The sequence below is a fragment of the Choristoneura fumiferana genome, chromosome 21 (genome assembly GCF_025370935.1).
Source record: "Choristoneura fumiferana chromosome 21, NRCan_CFum_1, whole genome shotgun sequence".
Classification (NCBI taxonomy): Eukaryota; Metazoa; Arthropoda; class Insecta; order Lepidoptera; family Tortricidae; genus Choristoneura; species Choristoneura fumiferana.
In genome coordinates this window covers 4,328,788-4,354,567 of record NC_133492.1, presented here as the reverse complement: position 1 = coordinate 4,354,567, position 25,780 = coordinate 4,328,788, and the positions used below count along the sequence as shown (strand labels likewise).

The 25,780-nt window shown below is 37.3% G+C and overlaps 1 protein-coding gene across 1 annotated transcript; it reads left to right on the top strand.

Moving 5' to 3' along the window:
• Positions 1-21,260: 21,260 nt before the first annotated feature.
• Positions 21,261-22,720, top strand: LOC141439803 (uncharacterized). The gene is made up of 2 exons (XM_074104178.1): positions 21,261-21,276; positions 22,350-22,720. The coding sequence occupies exon 2, from the start codon at positions 22,356-22,358 to the stop codon at positions 22,701-22,703; it is 348 nt and encodes a 115-aa protein (XP_073960279.1). The 5' UTR covers positions 21,261-21,276; positions 22,350-22,355; the 3' UTR covers positions 22,704-22,720.
• Positions 22,721-25,780: the final 3,060 nt, after the last annotated feature.

Sequence of the window (25,780 nt, the reverse complement as noted above, 5' to 3'; positions counted from 1 at the left end):
TTCCTCCTGGCTCGTGCTGTGGCACCGACTTCAAACTGATACCTAGATTAAGGTCAAACAAAAAAGGTATTATTTTTTACTTTTCAGTTTTTTCGGCAGTTTAATTTTTTTGTTAAAAAGTTTTTATTTTATACTTTTTTCCCACCCTTGGGGTGTTTTTTTTTCCAAATGTATATAATACCAACTTCAAGGTATACCCTTTACAATAAAAAAAGAATCATCAAAATCGGACTACTCTGTAAAAAGTTACACGTGGTCATACATAAAAAAAATATATACTTGTCGACTTGAGAACCTCCTCCGTTTTTTTCGTCGGTTAAAAATCGACTAATGCTCGATTTAATAAGCGACTTTTATTTACTTACGTTAAAATTAAAAAATGTTCCAGCTTTAATAATTGAATAAACAGTCTTTGGAATTAAATCAAGCATTGTAGATAATAAAATAATAAGAGCTAAAAAAAGATAATTTTATTTCTTGCAAAACCATGATTGTAACTCAAAATTGACAAAAAGTGAGTTAAGGCTTGATATATTCCTTGAAGGTGTCGTATAGTTATCCAAAGTTTGATAGTAAAAACGTGAGTTGTCTAAGCCATAACTCAGGGAACTCCAGTCGTTGGGTGAATACGTAGGAAGGTAAAGTTGTATAAATTAAGTTGCTAACTTAAATAGACTCTACTATCAGTAGCGGTAAAGGTTGGCAGTGACACGCGACGTATTGAAACGATAAGATAAACCAATGTTTTTGTTAAAATTTATTATTTTACTTTAGAACATTCCGGAACGTGTGCATCGAGAAAAAGTGGACACAGATGATTGTTCTCACTTTTTCATATAAGTGTACATGTACAAAGTTTGGGCGGTCATTAAGTTCAATATAGAATTGAGATAATGTATTGTATTGTATTTTATGAGTAATACTAACAAATGATGGATCTTAGTTATCTGAATAATTAAATTTTATCTTATTGCACATGTAGGTACGTCCGGAATGGGTAAATTCGGTCACTACCGTGGATGTAATTTCGTTTTCCACTATTTCGAGAGAGTGCTAAAGTTGAGTCCTGTTTAAATAATGTCAACAAGAAATCGCAAAATGACGACGTATTTATGATGGATTCACAAATTATTTATGATATGGAAAGTCATAGTAAGATTAACGTTATTTTCAAATATTTCAGAGTTGTTACAATCCACGGTAGAGATATCCATGAAAGTGTGTGTGCGCGAAAATGAGAAATACCATTTATGGAAAACCATGCATTATGCAATATTATTTATACTTTTTGTATTCCACGCCCAGTTCAGACCTGTCAAAAATAGTGCAAGTTGCATTAATAATAATAATATCTATTAATTCAGACAACTTGATCCACATTTGTTAGTATTTTCCTTAAAGACTATATTAGTAACTATTATTAAGCATTGCATTGCGGCGCTCGATTGACCACTACAAATTCGTTGGCTTTACGGCCTCGCAATGTAATGCAACTTGCAAGACTTTTCACGCAGATTTCTAACTGGTACGATATAGTTTTATCTAACTGAATCTGGCAGGATTGGTACTGCTCACGTCTCCCAAATCAAACTGTATAAATGTTATTACAATTACATATGGTTTTAAACAGTTTATTGCCCTCTTTTGAAAACTGTCTAAGTAAATCTTTAGGCCCTGGTTTCTCTGACCGGCGACCGGTGACGCTCGAATATCCCGAACAAAACATTCGAACGTCGTCGGTCTCGGACACACGTCGGTCACCGGTCGCCGGCGGCGGGTGGTCAGAGAAACCTGGACCTTAAGCGGAACTCAGTCTTCTACCAACCTTTATGCACCTTAGTCAAAGTTATACATTGTGCGAGCAAACATTACGTCCGTAATTTGTTGCGGCTTGTTTCCCGGAACTCGATAGTCGATAGTCGATGTGGAAAATCGAGCTCGAAGCCAGGACAATCGAAGTCAAAGTGGCAGTTCCGTTTTGCTATCAATAGTGGTTTTGTGAGCTGTAACTCGTGAAATAGCTGAAATATGGTATTTTTAGGGTCCGCGTGTTTTTAGGGATGGCGTTAGGGTCACCAATGTTGGATTTCGGTCTTTTTTGTTCTTTTGGGTGAAGGTGGAGTAGTGATAAAGTGACGTTAGCTTGACCTCGGTTTTATTGGAAGTGAGATTGTGACAATCGCCATTTCGTATCCTAGGGTGTCACAGATGGCGCCATCTATTGAGAACATAAAAAATATTGAGCACTTGTTTTGTAATGTCGCCTCACTCATATTTTCCTAAAAAACCGGCCAAGAGAGTGTCGGACACGCCCAAAATAGGGTTCCGTAGCTATTACGAAAAAAATAAGTAATATTTTTCTAAGGATTTCGTATTTTATACGGAATCTTCCAAGTTTAGGTATATTTTATACCTTAGGCTGCTATTTACTCATAAACTACTAATAATTCTCAAGCTAACTTGAAAGTTTAATATACTTACTACCATCCTGAATTTTTTCAAATTTTTCTACCCACCGGTTTAGATCTTAGAGGGGGGGGGACGCTCGATAATAATGAAAATTTGCATTTTAAAGTTGAATATTTCGCAAACAAATCACTGAATCAAAAAATCGTGTTAGCAACCCTCTGGTTTTAAAAGACCTATCCAACATCCAACGATACCCTACACTATAGGGTTGGATGAGAAAAAAAAAATGTGCGCTAAAATTATTTTTTTTTACTTTTTTATTGTACCATTTTGTCGGCATAGTTTTCATATATATCTGTGAAAAATTGCAGCTTTCTAGTATTGATAGTCCCTGAGCAAAGCCGCGGACGGACGGCCATTTTGGCTACGGAACTCTAAAAAGGCATCCTTCAAAGTTGAAGTTCTCATAGTTGAAGCGGCACAAAATTAAACCAACTCTACATACAAAATTAAGCCAACTCTACATACAAAATTAAGCCAGCTCTACGTACAGAAATAAAGCCAACTCTACATACAAAATTAAGCCAACTCTACTTACGAAATTACCTATTATTGCATACATTTGAGGGCCAGATTTTTTGCCGCCCAGTATATTTACACGTAAGACACTAAAGACACTTAGGTTATTTTTGTCGTTTTTTTACCATGTCAATTCAATGGTCCATAAATCTCTCTTCAAACATATACTCAACCCAGTAATTAATTTGCAATTTATTTCAACAAAACTCTCTACAGAAGTTAGAGGGTTTAGTCACTTTCAGTACTTTGGCAGACAATTCCTCCACAATAGCTTGAGATTTAGTTAGTAAAAAAAATACGAGTCTACTCTCTAACATGCATTCATCATTCATTCATCCCAGCCTACATACGTCCCACTGCTGGGCACAGGCCTCCTCTCAGAACAAGAGGGCTTGGGCCGTAGTTCCCACGCGTGCCCAGTGCGGATTGGGAACTTCTCACGCACCATTGAATTGCTTCGCAGGTTTGTGCAGGTTTCCTCACGATGTAACATACATTAAAATAAATAAATTCGAAACCGTATAGTTGGATACCTTTTCCTGTAAGTCAAGTCTATTCATTTTGTAAAAGTGTGTAAGTATAATAAAGTGGCGATGTCACTCATGTACAGTTAGCTGCAGAGAAATAAAGAAAGAACGAAAGAAAATATTTAATTGCCAACAGTACAAACAATGCAAGACAACAATATAAACAATACAAATGTGACCCTAGTGCGGTACATAAATTTATGTCGTAGGGGATCACCTTTCTCTGTAGCCGACTGTACTCTGCTTCCTATCTTTAGATAAAATGGCATCGGAAATGTTTGCAAAGTAATATCAAAATTTGATAATTTTGAACATGAAACTACCGTGAGACTCACTCATATTATATGATATTGTAACGGATAACTCACTATTACTATGAAGAAGGGCTACGAAATAGCCCGAACATGTCGAGCTAAACTCGATTTAAGACGTGAGTTATCCGTTACAATATAATTTAATATAAAATATGAAAATATACATTTAAAAATATATACTACAAAAAGTTTTTGGTAAAAATATCATTTTAATACAAGCTTTTTTGCTGACTGTACTTTTTGTTGACTGTTCTTGTATTGTCACCGAAACTACATTTTCATACTAAATTTCAAGTCGATGCCATTAACCGTTGAAGAGTTCCGTCCTGTGGAGACGATCCTGGCCGGACTACCAGGATTTCACTACGATTATTGTATTGTCACGCAATTTACATAAGTGTACCAAATTTCAAGTCAATCCAACTACTGGAAGTTGGTCTAATTTAACTTGCAAGATTTGATTACAGACAGACAGACAGACAACGGGGCAGGTGAAACTAAATAAAAGGTTGTAAAAAGCTCGTGTTATCTTTATTTTTAAGCGATTGTGATAACTTCACAAGCCAAGTATTTTTTCAGGCTCATTTACAATTTCTACCGGGTGACGTTTCCACCAAATTTGCATTATCTTTTGTTAAATGTAACATTTGTTTAAATACTGGCACAACATTTTTGTAAAGACAAAACTGCAAAGTACGTGTGTGCGTGGATGATCTTTTTGACACCCTTGTTTTTGACGTCAAATGACTGTGGATTAAAGGTGATATAAAGGTGATTTTTTGTAATAATACATATAAATAAAGACTACTTTTCAACCGACTTCAAAAAGCCTTAGCTTGTAAGAACGTACAAATTAAGAAAAAAAAGTAAGTGGTTGCTACTGCAAAACCTTGTTTTAGCAACATTACGATACAGTCCTGTTATGGGGAATAGACAAAATAGACTTTTCCAGAATCTTGTTATGTATGCTGTTATATTACTGTTCGTGATCAAGTAAATCACAGATTACAGTATAGAAGTAGAAAAATGTTCTAGCAGTCTGAAGTCGATGCCTCACCAGGAGCCAGCAGGAGTGATTGAAGCCCAATATATACTATATATGTAGATGAGGTAGACGACTATAGGTCCACTCCTGCTGGCTCGTGCTGAGGCACCGATTTCAGACTGCTAGAAAATTATTTTCATGGTTTTTTTTTGTAATCGGTTCAATTTTTATTATTATATCCACTTAGATAGTGGAAGGCTTGGCGGCTTATGAGATTTAACTATTTTTCATCATTGTATCAATCAAGACTTGGCACAATTTTAAGAGCATCTCTTGAACTAAGTAAGTAGCTTTTGTTGATTCAATTGTATCATTAATAATAAAATATGTAATTTTAATAAGCAGACAATTTTTACAGCAGAAACTGAAGAAAAAATATTATAAAATGTTATTTTTGAACTGTTATTGCTACATCGTACTGTCTGAAATTCTTCCGTGGTTATATACTTCCGAAGTTATACTTGTTACATAATAGATTTTTACAATGCACGTGCTCGGAAAGTGCCTCTTGACGTGGGTCAACATATCCATAGAAAATTAGTGATTCCTGCACGCATCCACAAGTGTGCAGAAAAGTTGTATGGATTTTACTTACCGCACTTGTATGATGTCCAAACTATTGTTAAAAAAATAAGTCTAATAGCGCCTACAGACTCACGCGAGAAGTCTCGGCGAGAAGTCTTGCCGAGGAAATTGCACGAAAACCGAGAAGGCATCTACGCTCCCGACCTTCTCATTTGCATTCTCGATCGTTATCCGGAATGGACGACATTGCAGACATTAAGTCCACGGTCGCACTGAGACCGAACAAGAATGTAATACCGTTCTCGTGTCTCGCCCGAGAAACCCTTTGAAAATACCGACACCGATCGGAGAACAGGCGAGCGCGAGAACGAGACGGCGAGAAAGCGATCACATTCACGCTTCTCGGGTGTTATCGGGGGTTCTCGGCGTGAGTCTGTAGGCGCTATGAAGAGTCGTTATAGTTAGGCTTTGAACAAATAAGAAAACGTTTGATGCAACCAACTGAATATTTACTGATAAGATAATACAGATTAAACGCGACAGAAAAGAGAACGTTATTTTTTTTTTCATGTAAACCGTATTTTAATTCCGTCTAAAGTTATGAAAAAAAAGGAAATAAATTCTTGAGTCCAATTCGGACCGTGCGACGTCAAGCGCGCGCACTCGAAAGTTAACCAATGAGCTTCCAGTGCGCGCGCACGACGTAGCACGAACCAATCATGGTTACCCGTTCGCGCCTGTCATGAAACCCCGCCAAAGTAATGTTCATGAGTTCAGTCCGGTGAATTAATTTTTGATGAGTAAATTAAAATGAAGAGTTCAAATGATGAATTTATATCTGACTTTACGCCGCCTTACGTCCTCCACGAAGCACATATTGTCAGTAACAAACTCAATGCTGAACAAAATACGAGAACTATAATATACATACCCAAGTTAATAAACATCGTAAATTGATAGAATAATCTACTTCTACACACATGAATATTATAACATCTACCGGTACGTCTTATTCTTATTTATTTGCTTTTATCTATTAGAATTAGTGAACCAATTTTGATTTATTTACAGTTCCAAAGCTAAAAAATCTCAGATTTACGGTAACTTTTTGTTAATAGCTGGTAGATTAGATACATAATACATATACTTGATGATAATTAACTATTACACGGATTTATTCACGGAAGGCACTGATATTTAGCATTATAGGAGCGTGCAGGAGATAAGGACTAGCCAATATAAGTGTGGAAAATGTCAAGCAACAAGGGCTAATAATTAATCATAAAAAATCACGATACTAAAACAAAGTCTCCTTTACCTATCATTAGTAGCTGTAGCTGTTCTAATCTTCTGAGTCAATGATTGTTATGAAAGTTGGTTTAATAAAGTGTATACTTTAACGATTTTGGTTTGGCGTGCATGTCGGTGTGTGTATCTACTGCCTGCTACTGTAGTAAAAGGAGTATGGCAAATAAATGATGTAGTCACTGCCTCGATTTTTTTCCTCGCTTAATGCATTGTAAAACGTTGTATGATATACGTGTCGAAAGTAGGAAATTCCCAAATCGTGCCGGCTCAAAACACTCGCTTCGCTCGTGTTTCAAGTTCTCCGCCACTCGCTGGGAATTGCCTACTTTCCGCACTTGTATCATAAATAACTATTACTGTACTATAGCCAATCACACGTGACGGCAACGCGTTTCAAACTCCACGCAAGTTTATTATCAAAACTACCCGGAGCAAAAGTTTGCAACCGTTTTTTGAGAGCTTTTAAGTTCTCACACCCCCTAATTATCACAAATGCTATTTTTTTAGAGGATAATATATGTGTGCGTACCTGTGTGTGGTTGTTATCCCTTCACGCTGAAACAGCTAAACGGATTTGGATGCAATGTGTAACTTGGGAATCGAACCCAGGGCCTCGGCATTCCGTGCCACGTGCTGCACCACCATTGGACAGTGATACAGATACGAATTTCTCCTATGCACCACATATCTCACATATCTCAGGACCTGGGTTCGATTCCCAGCGCTGGTCTTATTTTTCTGGTTTTTCTATGCATTTATATTTCAGTTTGTATTTTCGATATGGGTTTTACGGGATGACCGTAAAAGTAACAAAAAAAAAAATTGAAATAAAAAATACAAAAAGATTCCAAAAAATCAATATTAATTATATTATACTCAATACTCATAATATATGTTAGGTACTATCTTCACCAGACAAGTTCGTCACAAGATCCATTCCTATAGACTCTATAGTATAGAGTTTGTTTTTCTTTTATTTTGTCATAAAGAGGTTTTGGCTATATTAATATGTTTCTGCTTTATATGTCGCATACCTAATGCAACTTCATCATCATCATCTCAGCCATAGGACGTGAACTGCTGGTCATTAGGCCTCCCTCTTGCTTGCATCCACCGTGAACCCGCAACCCGCGTGAATGCAACTTAATGAGTAATTATTGGAAAAAAATGGCTCGTTTTAAAAAAAAAAACACATTCATGAAATAAAAATAAAACAATGTCAGCTTCTTTAGTACCTATACACGTTTTTATTTTCAATATTAACTCGTTCCCTCAATGAATAATATGGGTGATATTACTTTTACAGGTGGTTTGGTACTATAATCATTATAAATTAAAAGTTAACAAAATAGTAAAGTGGTCAGTTAGTATAGAGTTACTCTATTTTGAAAACGTACAAATACCGAACACGAACGCAATTGAGTCATCTTACTTTGTATTACAATTCGTAATGCCGTATATTCTTGCATTTCGTATTTGCAGACCTGTCTGCTTGGTAGTCTGCCAGCCCTGCTATCTCAGCATCTCAATTGTAACTAATGAAGACAGAAACAACGGTAACCGACTGAGAATAAAGTGATTGTGACTTAATTGAATTTTAAATGAAGTTGTTGGATTATTTGGTAACTGGGCAGTAGTTTCCTCGTTCAGGACATTATAAATGATGAATACTTACTAAAAAAAATCCTACATTGGGTAGTTAAATCCAAAGGTATTATTGTTAATTGTACTTTTTTCTGGCTTTGGGTATTAATATTGTCGTCTAAACTAGCTATGTAAGTACGAATTACTCACTTACCATAATTTCACTTGCTATACCAACTTTTGCCATAAAATATATACCTACCCCTTGCTGTTTACAGGATTTTTTTAATGTCATCTTATAGAACGCAGTAGGTTAGGTTAGTTTAATATGAACTCCTAAGAAAATACTATTTCAGAAATAAACTACTTTATGACAAATGAAAATTAGGGAAAACGATACATTATGGTATATGAAATTTGGGCAAACAATAGAAACCATGTAGTTAACTATACCTCATTTCAAAACGAACTGATCATTATAACTGGATCTAGTTCAAGTTGAAAGATTTGAACTTAACCTACAGTCATATGACCCTCCGTATATAGCCAGCCTGCAGCAGTAGCTGGCAATGAAGAATGCAAGGTTAAACATATTGTACGTTGGTCATTGATAATTTATGGACTTAAGCAAAGTAGGTAGCGCCTAAATATTTTTCTTTCAATTCAGTATAATAAAATTAATAGTAGTAATAATATATACTTATCGGAAGCCTTCGTCGTAATTTCAATACATTAGCCTAAAATCTTAGCCAAAGACATAAAAAAGCCAAATCTTGCTAAGTAAAAGAAATTCCTCGTACACCAAACCATATTCTTTGCATATACCCAACTCTAAGTAGGCACATTGCAGTGCCAAGATTATTGCGGCAAGGAAATTGAGTTACAGAACTTGGCAGCAATTCTGTACGTGCGGGCAGATACTAGATACCGATACCATCGCTGTTTAACGATCTCGTTGGTTTCGGGAGTTTTCCCTACCGAAAATAAAAAAGGAGATTCCCGTGTGATGACTGTACGGTGTTCTTTTTAACTATCGTGATTCTCTGTCATAGTTACCATGGCACTTTAAATTAAAAATACATAAAATTCGAAAAGTATAATGTTTCAGACAGAATATAAATGTTTTGTGATTTTAGTCGTGATCACAGCTGCTGTAATGTAAACGATCGTCTTGTCGACGATCTGCTTGTAATGATAATTAAAGCGTTCATCTATATATCTATATATAAATAAAACTGAATCATAAAATGTGTTGCTAAGCGCTCCAGAACGGCTGGACGGATTTCACTAATTCTTTCTTTGTTGTGTTCATTATATTGTCAGGAGAAGGTTTTAATGGAAGAAAATTTAGAAAAATTACAACGGGGGCGAAGCAGCGGGCAACAGCTAGTTGAAAATAAATGCTAACAAGTAAAACTGCACACTACTGCACTTATTTACTGGATAAATAAATATTACGGGACAATTCACACCAATTGACCTAGTCCCAAAGTAAGCTTAGCAAAGCTTGTGTTAAGGGTACTAAGCAACAGATAAATATAATTATATAGATAGATACATACTTAAATACATAGTAAACACCCAAGACCCGAGAACAAATATTCGTATTTTTCATACAAATATCTGCCCCGGCACGGGAATCGAACCCGGGACCCCAAGCTTCGTAGTCAGGTTCTCTAACCACTAGGCCATCTGGTCGTCTGATAGCCAGGAGGTTAAAAAACCTGACTATGAAGCTCGAGGTCCCGGGTTCGATCTGGATACATATGTGCATGAATAATACAAATATTTGTTCTCAAATCGTGGACGTTTATGTTTTTAAAAATGTACTTATCTAAATATAACATATACGTATGATTATTATTCGTTGCCTACAAGCCTACCAACCTATTAGGCTTAATAGAAACTCCGCCGAGCTGTTTCCACTATTCCCGGACCGATATGACCTTCAAGTTTTCAAGAAAAGAGCGTACTCCTACCTTAAAGGCCGGCAACGCACTTGTGACTCTTCTGGTGTTGCAGGTGTCCATGGGCGACGGTAATCGCTTACCATCAGGCGATCCGCCTGCTCGTTTGCCCCCTATACCATAAAAAAAGCTGCACTGAGCGAGGATAGAAAAATGAAGCGTTTCCTCGCAACACATCCTCGAACATCTCTGGTGGAAATGCTGCCTAATACCCTGTAATGCGTTTCCGTAGGATGATAATTACAAATGAATAGAGGGCGTTGTCGAAGAACGTTGAAGAATCTCGGCTTTCAAGATGACGTTCTAACTTCGTCTACAATTAATAGATGGCGTTGTCCGAGCTAACGTTGCGCTTTGATATTGTTACCCCGAACTTTTTACCGCCAAACTCTAAGATTGTAGTAAGTATATTATTTTGTTAAAACTAGCTTTATAAAAATTACTTTTCTCATAATAGTCCACATCAAATATAACCAAACCCAATACTAATTAACTTATTACAAAAACCAACAGAAACAACACCATATCGGACAAAAAATGGCTCCTATTCCTGGCGGCATACACCACGACAAACTTATCCATGCAGCCAACGGTGTCGCTGTCATCAAGGAAAAGACACGGTCACAGAAAAAAATCAGCAAGTTCCATTTTTGTCCGCCTGTAAATAATAAATTGGTGGTGCTATAATCATAACAGTAAAGGCGAAATGGACTGGCAAGATACGAGCAAGTTTCTGTGCTATTTTTGAGGCAATTAAAACCTTTATTACTTGGGTCCTGCCATTATTGCTTATTACATGACCGTAAACGGACCTAAGGTTGTCAAGGGATCCGTTCGATGGGTCTTTATGTTTACCGGAGGATTTTTGTTTGTTAATAACGTAGGTAAGTAAAATGTACGATTGGTTAAGGTAGGATCTTTATCTTAATATACTGGTACAGTCGAATTTATAAACATGTAAGCAAAAATTTGATCAAAAACATCTGAACACGACTCTATTGTTAACGGCGTAGAAGCTTTTTCGTATATTTTTGATCAAATTTTTGCTGACAAGTTTATGAACTCGACTGTACAGTCTGTGTAGAAAGTGTAGTGTACTTTCCAAAGAAATCACTTGAAATGTCGTAGTCGTGGTTTGTGATAGTTGCAATAGATGGCGCACTATTCGCGTACGCAAACGATTAATGTTTTTTTAGATCAGTTAGTTGGGGCCGATGTGGTGCAGTTGGTAGCGGATTAGTGTCCCGTTCAGCGCAAACGAAAACATATTAAAAATAAACATTCCGTGAATTACGTTCTACTACTTAATAGTATTTTACACTTAATTACAACTAAGTACCAAGATATCGATACGGATAAAGTAAAAAAAAACACAAATATGTTGTTAAGTCAATACAGACCACAGAAATAATAAAAACTTAAAGGAAGAAAATAAGTCTAGTGGTCTAGAACTCTGCCAAGAAGCTCATGTAAGGTTCAAGAGTCGGGACCAAGATTTTTTGAGCTGGTTACGATTTGAAGGGTCCCGACTGTTGAACCTTAAACGAGCTTCTTGGCAGAGTTATAGACCACTAGACATATTTTCTTCCTTTTAGTTTTTAAGGCAGTCGGGTTTTTTGATTTTTTAAATTTAATGTTTTTTACTTTATACTTTTTTGATATTTATGTGAAAACGGTAGATTAAAAGTATTATAACCAATATATTTAGAATGGGCTAATTATTAGCTTTCATTTGATACCCATATTGTTACAATACAATAGTTATTTGTGCAACAAGAGAGCAAAGTTGTTTTTGTTGCGAGTGTTGATTTTGAATCCCGAGTAAGCGAAGGATTCTATAATGAATCACGAGCGTTAGCGAGTGATTCTAGGTTAGAATCCTGAGATCAGCAAGGGATGAAATACACGAGATGCAAAAAACTTTGGTCTCGTGTGACACATACAATTTTCACCTCAGCAGCGAGAACATAATTTAAATGTAACATAAGAATAAAACCACATATACCTACCTGTTTACAAAACAAACACATTTTTTAAATAGATTCCGATTATTATCAAATATAATAATTACATTAAAACCATAAAAAGAGTCAGTAGCTACAATACAAATCGCATACTCGTAACATGCAATCTTAACTTCTTGTACTAATGTCACACTTATTTTTTAATACTACAAAAAGCCTCATCTCGGGTAATTGAAAAGGTTGAACAATTAAACCTTTAAATATGATTTTTATTAAGATTTCTATTACATAAACATAAATAGATTTGTTAAAAAATCATTCGAATTTAACAAATAATAATTATACCTACTGTAGAGGCAGTATACGGAATTCTTTTATAAAAAAAAACAAGAGAAGCGGCTTTCGTGCAACGAGGTTGCATACTTTATTAAAAGATCGGGAAAATTTACATTTTGAAATATTTCGATATATTTTAATACCAAAAATTTAATTTAAGTTTGTAATCGACAAATTTGATCCTATCTCTTGCTTTTTTCGAGTTGAAGTGAAATGACAGATCAAAGTAAAGTTCAAATATTTGGAATTCAGTGAGTAGACCCAACACTGTACTCAGCATTTAAAAAAAATAATTAAAAGTTACTTTGTCTCACGGAGTGAGCAAAATGCGATTTTGCTCACTGATTTCTCATAGCAAAACCTGCCTGTTTGAGGTGCTGAGGGAAAAATATTTTTATTCATTCCTCCGCCATATTTTTTTTCGCAGACGCCATATTGAAATTTTATATAGCCTATGTCACTCCGATAGTTATGGCGAATCCAATGATACCTCATATGTTAAAATCCATTCAGCCGTTTAGGCTGCAGCGAGGACCAAAGAAATGGACATACATACCCACATACATACATACATACGCTCGAAAAACATAACCCTTCTTTGGGCAGTCGGGTAAAAAAAGAGGATTATTTCTGTGATAAGTACAGGCGTATATATGTTTTTTTGTAAATAAAAAAACCTATCAACAAAAATGCATTAAATATCTTTCCAATAGAAAGGAAAACGCTAGAACGGAAAATCTAACCCAAAAATTTAACGCATTGGTTTTCAGTTCGTAGATTGGTTCGTAGACGTAAATGTATGAAAGCGCGTCATTTCCGACGGGTTTCGCAAAATATTAATATCCATTTCTCACTCAAAGGATCCACATGTCTCTCATAGCATATGTTGTGTCAACATTATGTCACGTAGAATTTAAAATTATTGCTAATGAAACCGTAACGGCGGTGAGTCTTGAGAATGTAGAAAGAACTTCGCGAATAACTTTTTCTGTGACGTTTTAAACAGAAATAATGTCGTTTGACGACCGGATGGCCAAGTGGCTAGAGACCTGACTACGAAGCTTGAGGTCCCGAGTTCAATCTCCGTTTTCGGGTCTTGGATGCTTAATATGTATTTTTTTATTCGACTGGATGGCAAACGAGCCAGTGGGTCTCCTGATGGTATGAGATCACCACCGCCCATAAACATCTGCTACACCAGGGGTATTGCAGATGCGTAGCCAACATAGAGGCCTAAGATGGGATACCTCAAGTGCTAGTAATTTCACCGGCTGTCTTACTCTCCACGCTGAAACACAACAGTGCAAGCACTGCTGCTTCACGGCAGGATTAGCGAGCAAGATGGTGGTAGCAATCCGGGCGGACCTTGCACAAGGTCCTACCACCTTAGTGAAGTAGTGCGGTCAAGTTACGTGAATAGCCGCCATTGCGTTGAATATTTATTTTGTAGTCTGTAGGCATAATAATAGAACATAATTGTTCGTCATATTTAATTCTTTTTAGGGTTCCGGAGCCAAAATGGCAAAAACGGAACCCTTATAGTTTCGCCATGTCTGTCTGTCTGTCCGTCCGTATGCGGCTTTGCTCAGGGACTATCAATGCTAGAAAACTGTAATTTTTCACGGATATATATGTAAACTATGACAAAATGGTACAATAAAAAACAAAAAAAAATTTTTTTTAGGGTACCTCCCGTAGACGTAAAGTGGGGATGTTTTTTATTCTCATCCAACCCTTTTGTGTGGGATATCGTTGGATAGGTATTTTAAAACCATTAAGGGTTTGCTAAGACGATTTTTCGATTCAATTGATTTTTTGAGAAAAAAACAACTAGTGCAAATTTTCATTAAAATCGAGCGTCCCCCCCCCCTCTAAAATCTAAACCGGAGGGTGGAAAAATTTGAAAAAATTCGGGATGGTAGTAAGTATAACAAACTTTCAAGAAAAACTATAACGACTAAGTTTGCTTCAGAATTATTAGTAGTTTTACTCTTAAATAGCAGCCTAGGTATAAAATATACCTAAACTTGGAAGATTCCGTATAAAATACGAAATCCTTAAAAAAATATTACTTAATTTTTTCGTAATGGCTACGGAACCCTATTTTGGGCGTCGCCGACATGCTCTTGGCCGTTTTTTTGATTAAAGGTCTCTTCCACCCATTACACCGCATCATACCATGATCGTTATAGCATCGTGTCAGGGAAAAATATATTCTTTGTATTGAAAAGTATGAGACTATGTCCAACACGTTTCGTAACCAACCGTCGCCATCGTGTGTCATGTATGATTCAAATTCAAATCATTTATTCAGTAAATAGGCCGCAATGGGCACTTTTACACGTCATTTATTTAAATACCAGCGCTTTCGGAAATACCATCATTGGCAAGAAGAATGCGTCGCAAGAAACTTGGCACAAAGTTATTTTTCAGAATAAAATAATTACAAATATAATACTTAAAAACAACAGTATAAAATTATGCGCTAGACATTCCGTTCCTGTTACTTTCCTGTTAATATAGTAAATTTTTTTCGTGACGCTTTTTTCGCGCGTGTAATTTTTTTTTTTATTGACATAACACAAAATTCTTGTCCAAGATTTTCTGATAATTAACCTGACAGACTAAACAGAATATATATTTTACCCAGGATAAGTACCTAAATAAGAAGACGTAGATTAGAACTAATATAGTCTTATATGCGATGTGGTGTGTGTATGCATTCCTGGTATACAATTATACTGTTAGATATGGAGTCTTCTTGATTCTACGTAACCATTCTTAGCTCTACATGTACAAAATGTTTAATAAATCGTTTCCGCGAGACGGGAGCGTTCACACATACCCCAAATATTTAATTTTGAGGGGATTCTTCTCAAATTGCCCCTTCTATTATTATAGGTATTCATTTTAGTGTCACCCAGGTACCGCTGATATAATAAATATAAGTATTTACCCGAAAGAAAATAGCGAACACAGAGTTGAATTGGTATAACGAGAATGGTTTACTAATGATTCGGCGAATATCGTTTGGCAAACTGTTTCATTTCGCAACTTTTTATTTCCCAACTGTTTAAAATTTCTGAAATTGTAAAATTTTCAGGATTTTAATAAAACTAACCTAACCTAACCTAAAGGGTTCTACACGATGGCCCTGAAATAAATCCTTAAATATTTACAGTTTTAGAGAGTTTGCGAAATGGAACAGGTTGCCAAACTTTACGTTGCGTTTATGACCATTAAAAAAATTCAGAAAAATTTAAGGTTTTAGTGGGAAAAAAATTATGACAAACGATGATTCAGACAAAAATCACTTGGGTAGACTTGCGAAGAGTAAGCAAAATTTGGCGCTCCCATTCAGATAAGAACGTAAACATATTTTTGATTTAATTTTACCTATAAAACTCAATTGACCCTTATTTTCTTACATATAGGGTTCTAGTTGGTACAAAACAGAAGTATAAGTGCGTTGCGTAGAGTAAATCACTGTATTTATAACAATTTTCGTTAGGCAACAGAGAGTGTGAGCAACGTGTGCTAGGTGTTTTCGAATACAACTCTTTAGGCAACCATGAGGCATGTCACATCACTGCATTTAGAGTGCGTCAGTACCTATATTTAAAGCACCGCGATATATAGGTAGAGTCATACACGATGACGCGTGCCGTGGTTCTATTACAATGTCATTTATGTCTATTTTGACAAAATGATGCGTCTTCGTGGATGTCACTAACTATAGTTTAATAATAATAAAACTAAATGTTTTATTTCCTGGTTGATCCACATAATGATGTTACAAAAGAGACTTACATTATAAGCTATGTTAGTATTTTTTTTTTTATTCTACTGGATGGCAAACGAGCAAGTGGGTCTCCTGATGGTAAGAGATCACCACCGCCCATAAACATCAGTCCAGTCGAATAAAAAAAAAAATCTGCTACACCAGGGCTATTGCAGATGCGTTCCCAACCTAGAGGCCTAAGATGGGATACCTCAAGTGCCTGTAATTTCACCGGCTGTCTTACTCTCCACGCCGAAACACAACAGTGCAAGCACTGGTGAAGAACGGTTCACGGCAGACTGTCTGTGACCACCGACGCATCAGCGTGGTGTCCTAGCAGTCCACAAACACGCTCAGGACCCTGTTGGATGTAGGTAAACAAGTTATACCATAATGTACTTGTCACGTAATTGTACTGTAGAGTTCATAAACTTGTGACCAAAAATCGACTCTATTGTTAACGGCGTAGAAGCGTGTTCAGATATTTTTGATCAAGTTTTTGCTCACAGGTTTATGAACTCGACTGTACTACATTGTGTCTTAAGGGCGGTCAATAAGGAATTACGAACGAGAGTCTATTAGAAGCCCGAAATCGAAAACTGAGGGCTTTAATGAGTCGATGTTCGTAATTCTAGTACCGCCCGTGCAACATTCAATGTTTTTCATCACATTCGCGAGTAAAATTGTATATTTGTAAAAAAAAAACTACAAAAATTGCCGATACCGCTGGCTGCGATCTTGGCAGCGTCAGCTCCCCGGCGTCCTCCCCCCTCCGCAGCATGCGCCTGACGTGCGTGCGCTAGGACCTCCTGAAAGTCGTGCAGCAGCAGCACCCACAGCAGTACTAGTACGCGCAATGAATCATTGCCTTGGGTTTCATGACAAGAAAAGGGTTTTATTTGGGGGGTTGCAACCAAGGTAGCCTGCATGTTACGACACTGTTTACGAGCAAGTGTGATGAAAAAAGTTTATGCGACCCGGTCGGGATCGAGCTGTTAGTACCTACGCCACGCTACTGTTTCAAACTCAATTCGGTATAACAGCGATATAAAAAACCGCTCAAATAAAGCGCAGCAATCAGAGTACGTGTCGGGCGAGCCTTAATTCCCGTTTTGTTACACGTATTATTGCTTACAGACCAATAAAATTGTTTTATCGCGCCAATATCGCGGGTAGAGATGTGAGTAACGGTAAATGAAGATGAGGAATGAGTATTTTTACGCAAGACGTCGCACTCGACTCGACTCGAGTCGGACTCGCGCACTACTACGGCTCTATCAATTTTGAATCATCATCATCATAATCAGCCGTTGGATGTCCACTGTTGGGCATAGACCTCCCCCATAGACCTGCGATTGCTTCGGTTGGAAGCGACCTGAATTTACCGTGAACCCGTGGCTTTAACCAGGTCATCCGTCCATCTCGTTGCTGAACCTCTTACGCTGCGTTTGCCAATCCGCGGTCGCGATTCGAGAACTTCGCTATCGAGTACGGTCACTGTAAACTCATGGTAGTGGTACTGTTCTCCGTTATAATATGTCTTGCCCATGGCCAATTCAACGAGCTAATTCGCTGGACAATGTCAGTGACCCAGTGCCTTGCCGCTTAATTATTGTTTGTCAAATGTTTAATTTCCGAACTGTTACTCCGAAACCAAAAAAAAAACTCTCTGTATTTTCTTGTGGTTTTATAGAGTATATTAGGTTAGGTTAGGTTTGTTTTATGGAAGTTCCTAAAATAATATTGGTTCAGAGAAAATCATGACTTGGGAAGTAAAACATCTGGGCAAACTAATTTTGCGAAAGGGCAGAGAACCCAGTGACCCTCGTTCTTCTATAATTTTGAAGTACCTGGGCGGCCGAGCTTTGCTTGGTCTAAAACTTGTTAATAAGCGTTTTCCCAGAGCTTTATCGACTTGTCATCCCCGAAAACTCCCACATAAAAAATTCATCGACATCTTTGGAGCTGTTTCCGAGATCCCTAAAATACATATACAAAAACTGTTCGTTTAAACTTTTAAAGGTATATATAATTATATAAAAAATACCCGTGTGGTGTCGGGTTAGAATAACACCTCTCCATTTCTTCCATGGATGTCGTAAGAGGCGACTGAGGACATAGGTTAAGGTACACCGTAGGCGACAGGCTAGCAACCTGTCACTATTGTACCGTTTTTGTCAAAATTAAGACCTAAAATTGCTAAAAGTGGCTCCGAAGCGGTAACGTTTCGTGTGCTCTGCCTACCCCATTTGGGAATACAGGCGTGATTTTTATGTATGTAAAAAATAGGCGTGTCTTCGTGCCGGTTTTAGAATAGGACGGACCCATCTTTTACCGTGGGTGTCGTAAAAGACGACTAAGGGACCTGACGTGGGAGTACGCTACGCAGCAGCAGCGCTCTCGGTTTCCAACTGGGGACTGCAGCACTGTGGCGTGGAAGGCCAGGAGGAACCACCACATCATTTTCCCAAGAAAATCATCATGAAGGTTCACTGTTGATCCTCAACTGACAACCTCCACCACTCTGTCAAGACTGTAGCGACTTAAGGTCACAGCTCATTACAGCGACCCGGCATCCGACCAGCACCGCCTCGCCTCGAGCGGTTAGTCACTTCATAGGTTGCCACACGCGGACAGCGAGTGGACCACTCGGTGACAGCCCGCTGCTCGCCGCCATAGTGACTGCTAAGACATTCATGGACCACGCGAGGTCCACTCGTTGTCAACACGGCGTCCGGGCTACCTAACAACAACGAGTGGACTCCGAAAGTCGAGGAGGTGCTGGTTGGGTGCCGGGTGGCTCTAATGAGCTGTGACCTTTAGAAGACACTACAAATGAATGAGTTTCTTGACAGGCGAAATATCGCTTTGTATTAGTATTGAGATGAGAGGTCCGATAATCGTGATTCCGTGTTTGCTTCAATTCAATTCAATTCTGCTGAGTGCTGAATTCTGATAAGTGCTGGAAGAGATCCCTTTTTAGGGATAAGCTCGCCTCTGTTCTCCTCTCTGTGTATTTGTATTTTTATTTTTATGTGCAGTAAAGAGTTTACATACATACATAAGTTAGTTTAGTTAGAAAAAATGCTATCGAAATTTAACACAATACTATGAAAATTCAAAGTACTGTGAAAAAATTCTATTTCAATAGTCCGCCAGAAAAATTATCAAAAAATATTAGACACGTCTTTTTGCTTTTGTTATTCGATTAAAAAATGAGAAAGTTGAAGCGCGTCAAAGTTCGGGGAGTGGGAGGCCGTGACGTCACGCCGTGTTAAAAAGTGTCTACAGACACTTCTTATCTTCATTATTTTTTGATGAATTGATAAAAGCAAGAAGATGTGTTCAATATTTTTTGACAATGTAACTGAAACTGACGTAATTGGATATAAAAAAATAGCCCATTGTTGCAAGCGACCCTTTAAAACTGACTTAAAAATATTAAAAAATACTCACAATTTAAGTATCTGAATACGTCAATAATTGAAGATGTAGGAGCTAGGAACATCCTTATTTTATTTGCTCAGCTCTGGCGATTCGGCCATGTTTCGTATTGTTCCCTTTATTGTGACGTTATGTGATTTAATAACTGACCAATGTTTTGATTTAGGTTCCTAAATGAGTTTTTGTTTGATGAGCAACTGAGATAAACATTTACACCGGTGAATTTTCATTACAAACACCATTAAAAACTTTTTTAGTATGTTATTCAAGGGCTTTCCGTGCGTACGGCCGTCCAAATGACGGTTGAATTCATAACTCCTTACTTAAGGTCTGGCGCATACATACAACTTCGGCATAGACTAAACTGTTTAGTCTATGCGAAAGTATGCGCTAGCCCTTAACTTTGATGATGATGATTTAATGTAATGACCTATGCTTGGAGTTTGTTACACTAATTCACTGTCATAGCTCGAAAAAGCCATGCGCCAAAATTGAAGCAATGAGCGGGCGACATCGCTCGAAGAACAGCAGGCTACTCCGAAATTTGAAAATCGAATTTCGTATGGTACCGTCCCTCTCACTCCCGTATTAAATAGTATAAGCGCCAGAGAGACGGAACGACAGGAACTTTTTAGTAGCCCTAAACAAACAGATAACCGTCTCATTCACTCAGTTGAGATACGCGGTGTTTGCGTATGGTAGATAAGTGAATTTTCCCTATCCTCGACAACCTAAGTTTTGATTTGCAGGAACGCCTGTTACTGGAAACTTTCTGTAGATATATTACCCGTGACTTTATCACTATAGAAATTCATGTTTTATATATTTTTCATCACCCTTGCTCGTAAACAGTGTCGTAACATTCAGGCTACCTTGGTTGCAACCCCCCAAATAAAACCCTCGACCTTAATGTGCTGGTCATGAAGCCGAAGGTCGGCAAATGAGTCAATGTGCGTACTGATACTGCTGCCTGCTGCTGGACCACACGCACACGCACGTCAGGCGCATGCTGCAGGAGGGGGGGGGGGCGCTCCCAAGAGCGCAGCCTAAGGTATCGCCAATATTTGGAAGAATTATATTTTTTCTTTTACAAATATAAAATTTTACTCGCAATTGTGATGTAAACATTGTATGTCGCCCGGGCGGTACTAGAATTACGAACATCGACTCAGTCTTCGACTTCGGGCTTCTAATAGACTCTCGTTCGTAATTCGTTCGTAATACCGCCCACACACACAATGTACTATTATTAAAATTATTAATAAAAGTATTACATCATGTAGGAAAATCCTTGTTTTTACGCTTTATATTAAACTATCGCAATATTTTACTCGTATTTCCTGTTGTCTGCATGCAGTTGTTAGTTGAGTGTCAGATTGTGTTGGGGCTTGGGTTCAAGGAAGGTAAATTAGTTGAGTGTCAGATTGGGTTGGGCTTGGGTTCAAGGTAGGTAAATTAGTTGAGTGTCAGATTGGGTTGGGCTTGGGTTCAAGGTAGGTAAATTAGTTGAGTGTCAGATTGTGTTGGGGCTTGGGTTCAAGGAAGGTAAATTACAAATATATATTTTTTAATTATTGATTGATTTACAATTTATAAATTTCAATTTGTAAAATCAGTGCAACGCAAAATAATATTTATAAAAACTTGAGTTTCTGCCGGAAAAAATATTTAATCCTACTAGTGTCATAAAAAAAGTTGAAGAGTGAGAGTTTGTGTGTTTGTTCGTTACGCCTTAGCGCTATGCTAGACGGATTTGGATGAAATTAGGTATGTAGACAGCTGGGCTTATTGGATAACATATAAACTACTTTTTATCCCAACATCATAATAATCATAATATTTTATTGATCAAAAAGAGATTGTACATAATTTTATGAAGTCACTGGCCACTGAACTAGGTATAAACCTATATATTATATATATATATTACCACGGGATCGGGATAAAATCACGATATCTCGCTAGGTGTAAAGTTATGAAATCTGACACGTTTGTTTATAATGCAACGTCAATAAACACCATGACGTTATTTTTGGGAATTCTCACGAGAATCTAGTAAAATCCGGGCATTTCAGCACAACTGATGGATATAATTAAATTTCTGTAAATTTTAATGTCCATTTTCAATGTGAGCATACCTATTTTTAATTACCAAAACCGTTTAAAATTTTCCGTACGGCTTGAGAAACATTGGAACGTACGTTTTTTGAAGTCGGTTAAAAACGATACGCAGACCGACATGTCAGTTTTATATAAGTATCTATAAGGATTAAGTTTTTTTCTTTTTAGACTACATAACTATAAAAACAATTAATAGTTAACACTGGTCTTCTCCAGAAAAAAGAAGGATCACAAAAAAAAACTTACAAACATTGGAACGTACGTTTTTTGAAGTCGGTTAAAAACGATACGCAGACCGACATGTCAGTTTTATATAAGTATCTATAAGGATTAAGTTTTTTCCTTTTAGACTACATAACTATAAAAACAATTAATAGTCAACACTGGTCTTCTCCAGAAAAAATATCATTACGGATACTATATCAATACAAGTATTAATTTACAGATTATTATGTCGTCGCAGCTCCTCAACTTCTGCGTCATTTTGCTCCTGGCTCAACTCCAGCTGTTCGCGAGCTTGACAACAGATGGCGACACGGTCAAAGTTTACAATGAAGCGACGTTGCTTGACCTTGCTGACGATGACGACGTTTCAACGTTCGATGACGTCTTAGGGGAAGCACTGACGTTTGTTTTGAACGTGGCATTGTCAGTTCATATGTCGATCAACCCTAACAATGCTAGCAGCGTCTTTGATGGAGGCTATCCCATATCCCAAACAGATGGTCATGTTGGGAAAGAAAAAAGTTTGTCGTCTGTAAAAAAAGAAGTAATGACACCCCTATTACCTACACAATAAAATAGTTTAATTGTTAATTTGTTGTTTCTATTTGTCAATTCACAAGTACTTATATACAGCGTGTATTTTTGATACTACGTCAACTTTAAGGGTAGTTAATGAAGGCCCTAATTATCACATTTTAGTATGTTTTAGTAAAAATAATAGACTTATTATTTTCCTTATAAATATTAATTAGCACGCAATCCACGCAATGTATCACAACGTGATACTACTTTGTTTTTGTTCAAAACGTCGCACTTGTTGACGTGACAGCTGTCACAGGACGCTTCTCTCTCGTATCAAATTATTGTAGGTACTCATTACCATTGCGGAGTCGCGCTGTCATCGTTCATCCACCATTACCTCTCATATTTCGTTTTCTAGATTTTTTACCGTACAACGGCAAAAACTACTAGACACTGGCAAAATTGTCCTCCGATGGACAGAGCCATATTTTTTTAAAGAAACAACAACATCATTGCTGCTCGAAAATATTACAAAAATTAATTACGCTCTCATAGTTAATTCTAAATTAAAAATTTGTTTTGATATCGGTTCACAGCACTTAAATCTTCGTCTAGTTACAGTTTGAGGTAGTATCAAAAATACACGCTTCATAGGTAGAGTCATTCACGATGACGCGTGCCGTGGTTCTTATTACAATATCAATAATGTCTAATTTTGACAAAATCACGCGTCTTCGTGGATGGCACTAGGTATAAAAAAAATAGTAACATGCAATAAATACTATGTGTTAATCGTTTTGATCCCCATTTTTACCCGACCGCGAAGAAGGAGGGTTATGTGTTTGACGCGTATGTATGTATGTATGTACGTATGTATGTATGTCTATTCCTATGTCCTCTCGTAACTACTCAACGGCTGAACGGATTTTGATAAATGGTACGTCATTGGATTCTTCTTAATGACGCGAGTGACACTGGGTACATTAAATTCTTAAAAAATCAAAATGGCGGATTTTTGGCGCCGAATTGTAAGTTTAAAAAAAATGTTTTTTATTCAAACTTATCGAGTGGGGTATCAAATGAAAGCTAATAATTAGCCCATCCTAAAAATATATGGGTTATAACCGTTTTAATATACCATTTTCACAGAAAAGTGTGAAATAAAACAATAAATTAAATAAAAACAAAAAACCCGACTGCCTTAAAAATACTAAAAAGAAGAAAACAAGTCTAGTGGGCTAGAACTTTGTTAAGTAGCTAACTTAAAGTTCAACAGTCGGGACCCATTAGGTAAGAATTTTTGAGCGTCACGATTTAAATGGGTCCCGACTGTTGAACTTTAAGTTAGCTACTTAACAAAGTTCTAGCCCACTATAGACTTGTTTTCTTCTTTTTAGTATTTTTTTTTAACCATGATCTCATCAAGTCATCACTTATTTTTAGCGTTATGGAGGTCAAGAGGGAAGGCATTGAAAACTCCACGCGCTCGCTCCTAAGAGGTCTTGTCCTCATAGAAGAAGATGTCCTCCGTGTCGTGGCGACAAAGAAGCTATTAATGCTTATTATCTTATCCGAATATGGCATGCAAAGCCAAACTTCGTTTTAACAGCTCTTAAGGGGGCTACTACGAAATACTAAAATCGAAGTTCGTGTTTTACCGTCCCTCTCACTCTCATATTAAATAATATTAGCGTCAGTGGGATGGCAACATACGAAGTTCAAATTTGCACTTCGTAGTACCTATAGGGCCAGGGCTTGCAACGTTATTTGTTTTTGTCCGTCTGTCTCCCTTTTTTTCTCGGGAACGCGTGGAGGTATCAAGCTGAAATTTATATCAAATACTGAAGTCTACTGTCCCTTGGAGCTGTGAAAAAATCAAACTTCTAAGCCAACGCAATCAAAAGATTCATCCGTTTGTGCTGCAAATTTCCGCAAATTTTCGAAACTCGCAAGGGAATCAAAACTTACTGGGTACTTCCCGTGAACTCAGAATCTTGAAATTTGGTATGAAGGTAGCTATTATAACACAACCAACTAGAAAAGCCTGAAAATCTTGATTTTTTTATGTCTGTCTGTAAATATCAATGACCAATATAATCTGACATGCGTACATTTTGCTTAAGAGTAGGGCTCTGCATACGCGTCTTCAAGACACGATTCCCGTTTACTTACATACCTATAAATGTCTACGGAACCCTCGGTGCGCGAGTCCGACTCGCACTTGCCCGGTTTTTTTTATAGCTAAGAACCATTACTGGCACTTTGAAACCTTAACCTCAACTAACACGTAACTCGAAACGTTAACCTTTACGTTACGCGTACAACAAATCGAGTAACTGCAGAGTGCAGCGGTAGCCGCAGCACGTGACCTCACGTTTCTAGCACGTTTACGTTCTGTCGCCATATGTGTACGTGTTACAGATAAACTAACAAATAAAGTGAGGATTGGGAACTTCACACTCACCATTGACTTGCTTCGCAGGTTTGTGCAGGTTTCCTTTGCCACGATGTTTTCCTGCACCGTAAAGCTCGTGGTAAATTTTCAATGTAATTTCGCACATGAATTTTGTAAAACTCAGAGGTGCGAGCCGGGATTTGAACCCACGATCCTCAGCTAGAGAGGTCAAACCACTCGGCCACCATGGCAATTTATTGTTAAAGCCTCGTCCGGTATATCTCGTTGAAAGAAAGAAAGAAGGAATGAAAGAAAGAAAGACAGAAAATATTTATTCGTGACATGACATGACGTGACGTGACATGGATAAGAACAATATTAAAAATAAAATAAAAAATAAATCCAAATCAGCAATCTGCCGGTCTTGCGAACGGCGCTGGTCTTCCTTTGGGACCATCTGGTCATCATACATTAAAAAAAATACAGTTAAGTGAGACCGATAAAATTTTTAGTTAAAAAAATACTTTCCTGTTTAATTAAAATGTGAGGTGCAGCCAAACCAAACTTACTATATTTTCAAAGATCTCAAAGTAAACTAATCAAGGCTTTGTCAAGTACATTTTTTTTTCATGAATACTAACCCCCTGCTCAGCATCCATTGATTAAATGTATCTGATGGATAAATGTGATGCGGTATAGCTGTTTTGTTCGAATAGACGGTGACGGCATCACAT

Excerpts from the sequence above, each read along its gene's own strand:
- LOC141439803 (XM_074104178.1), top strand. The coding sequence starts at position 22,356 with ATGTCGTCGCAGCTCCTCAACTTCTGCGTCATTTTGCTCCTGGCTCAA.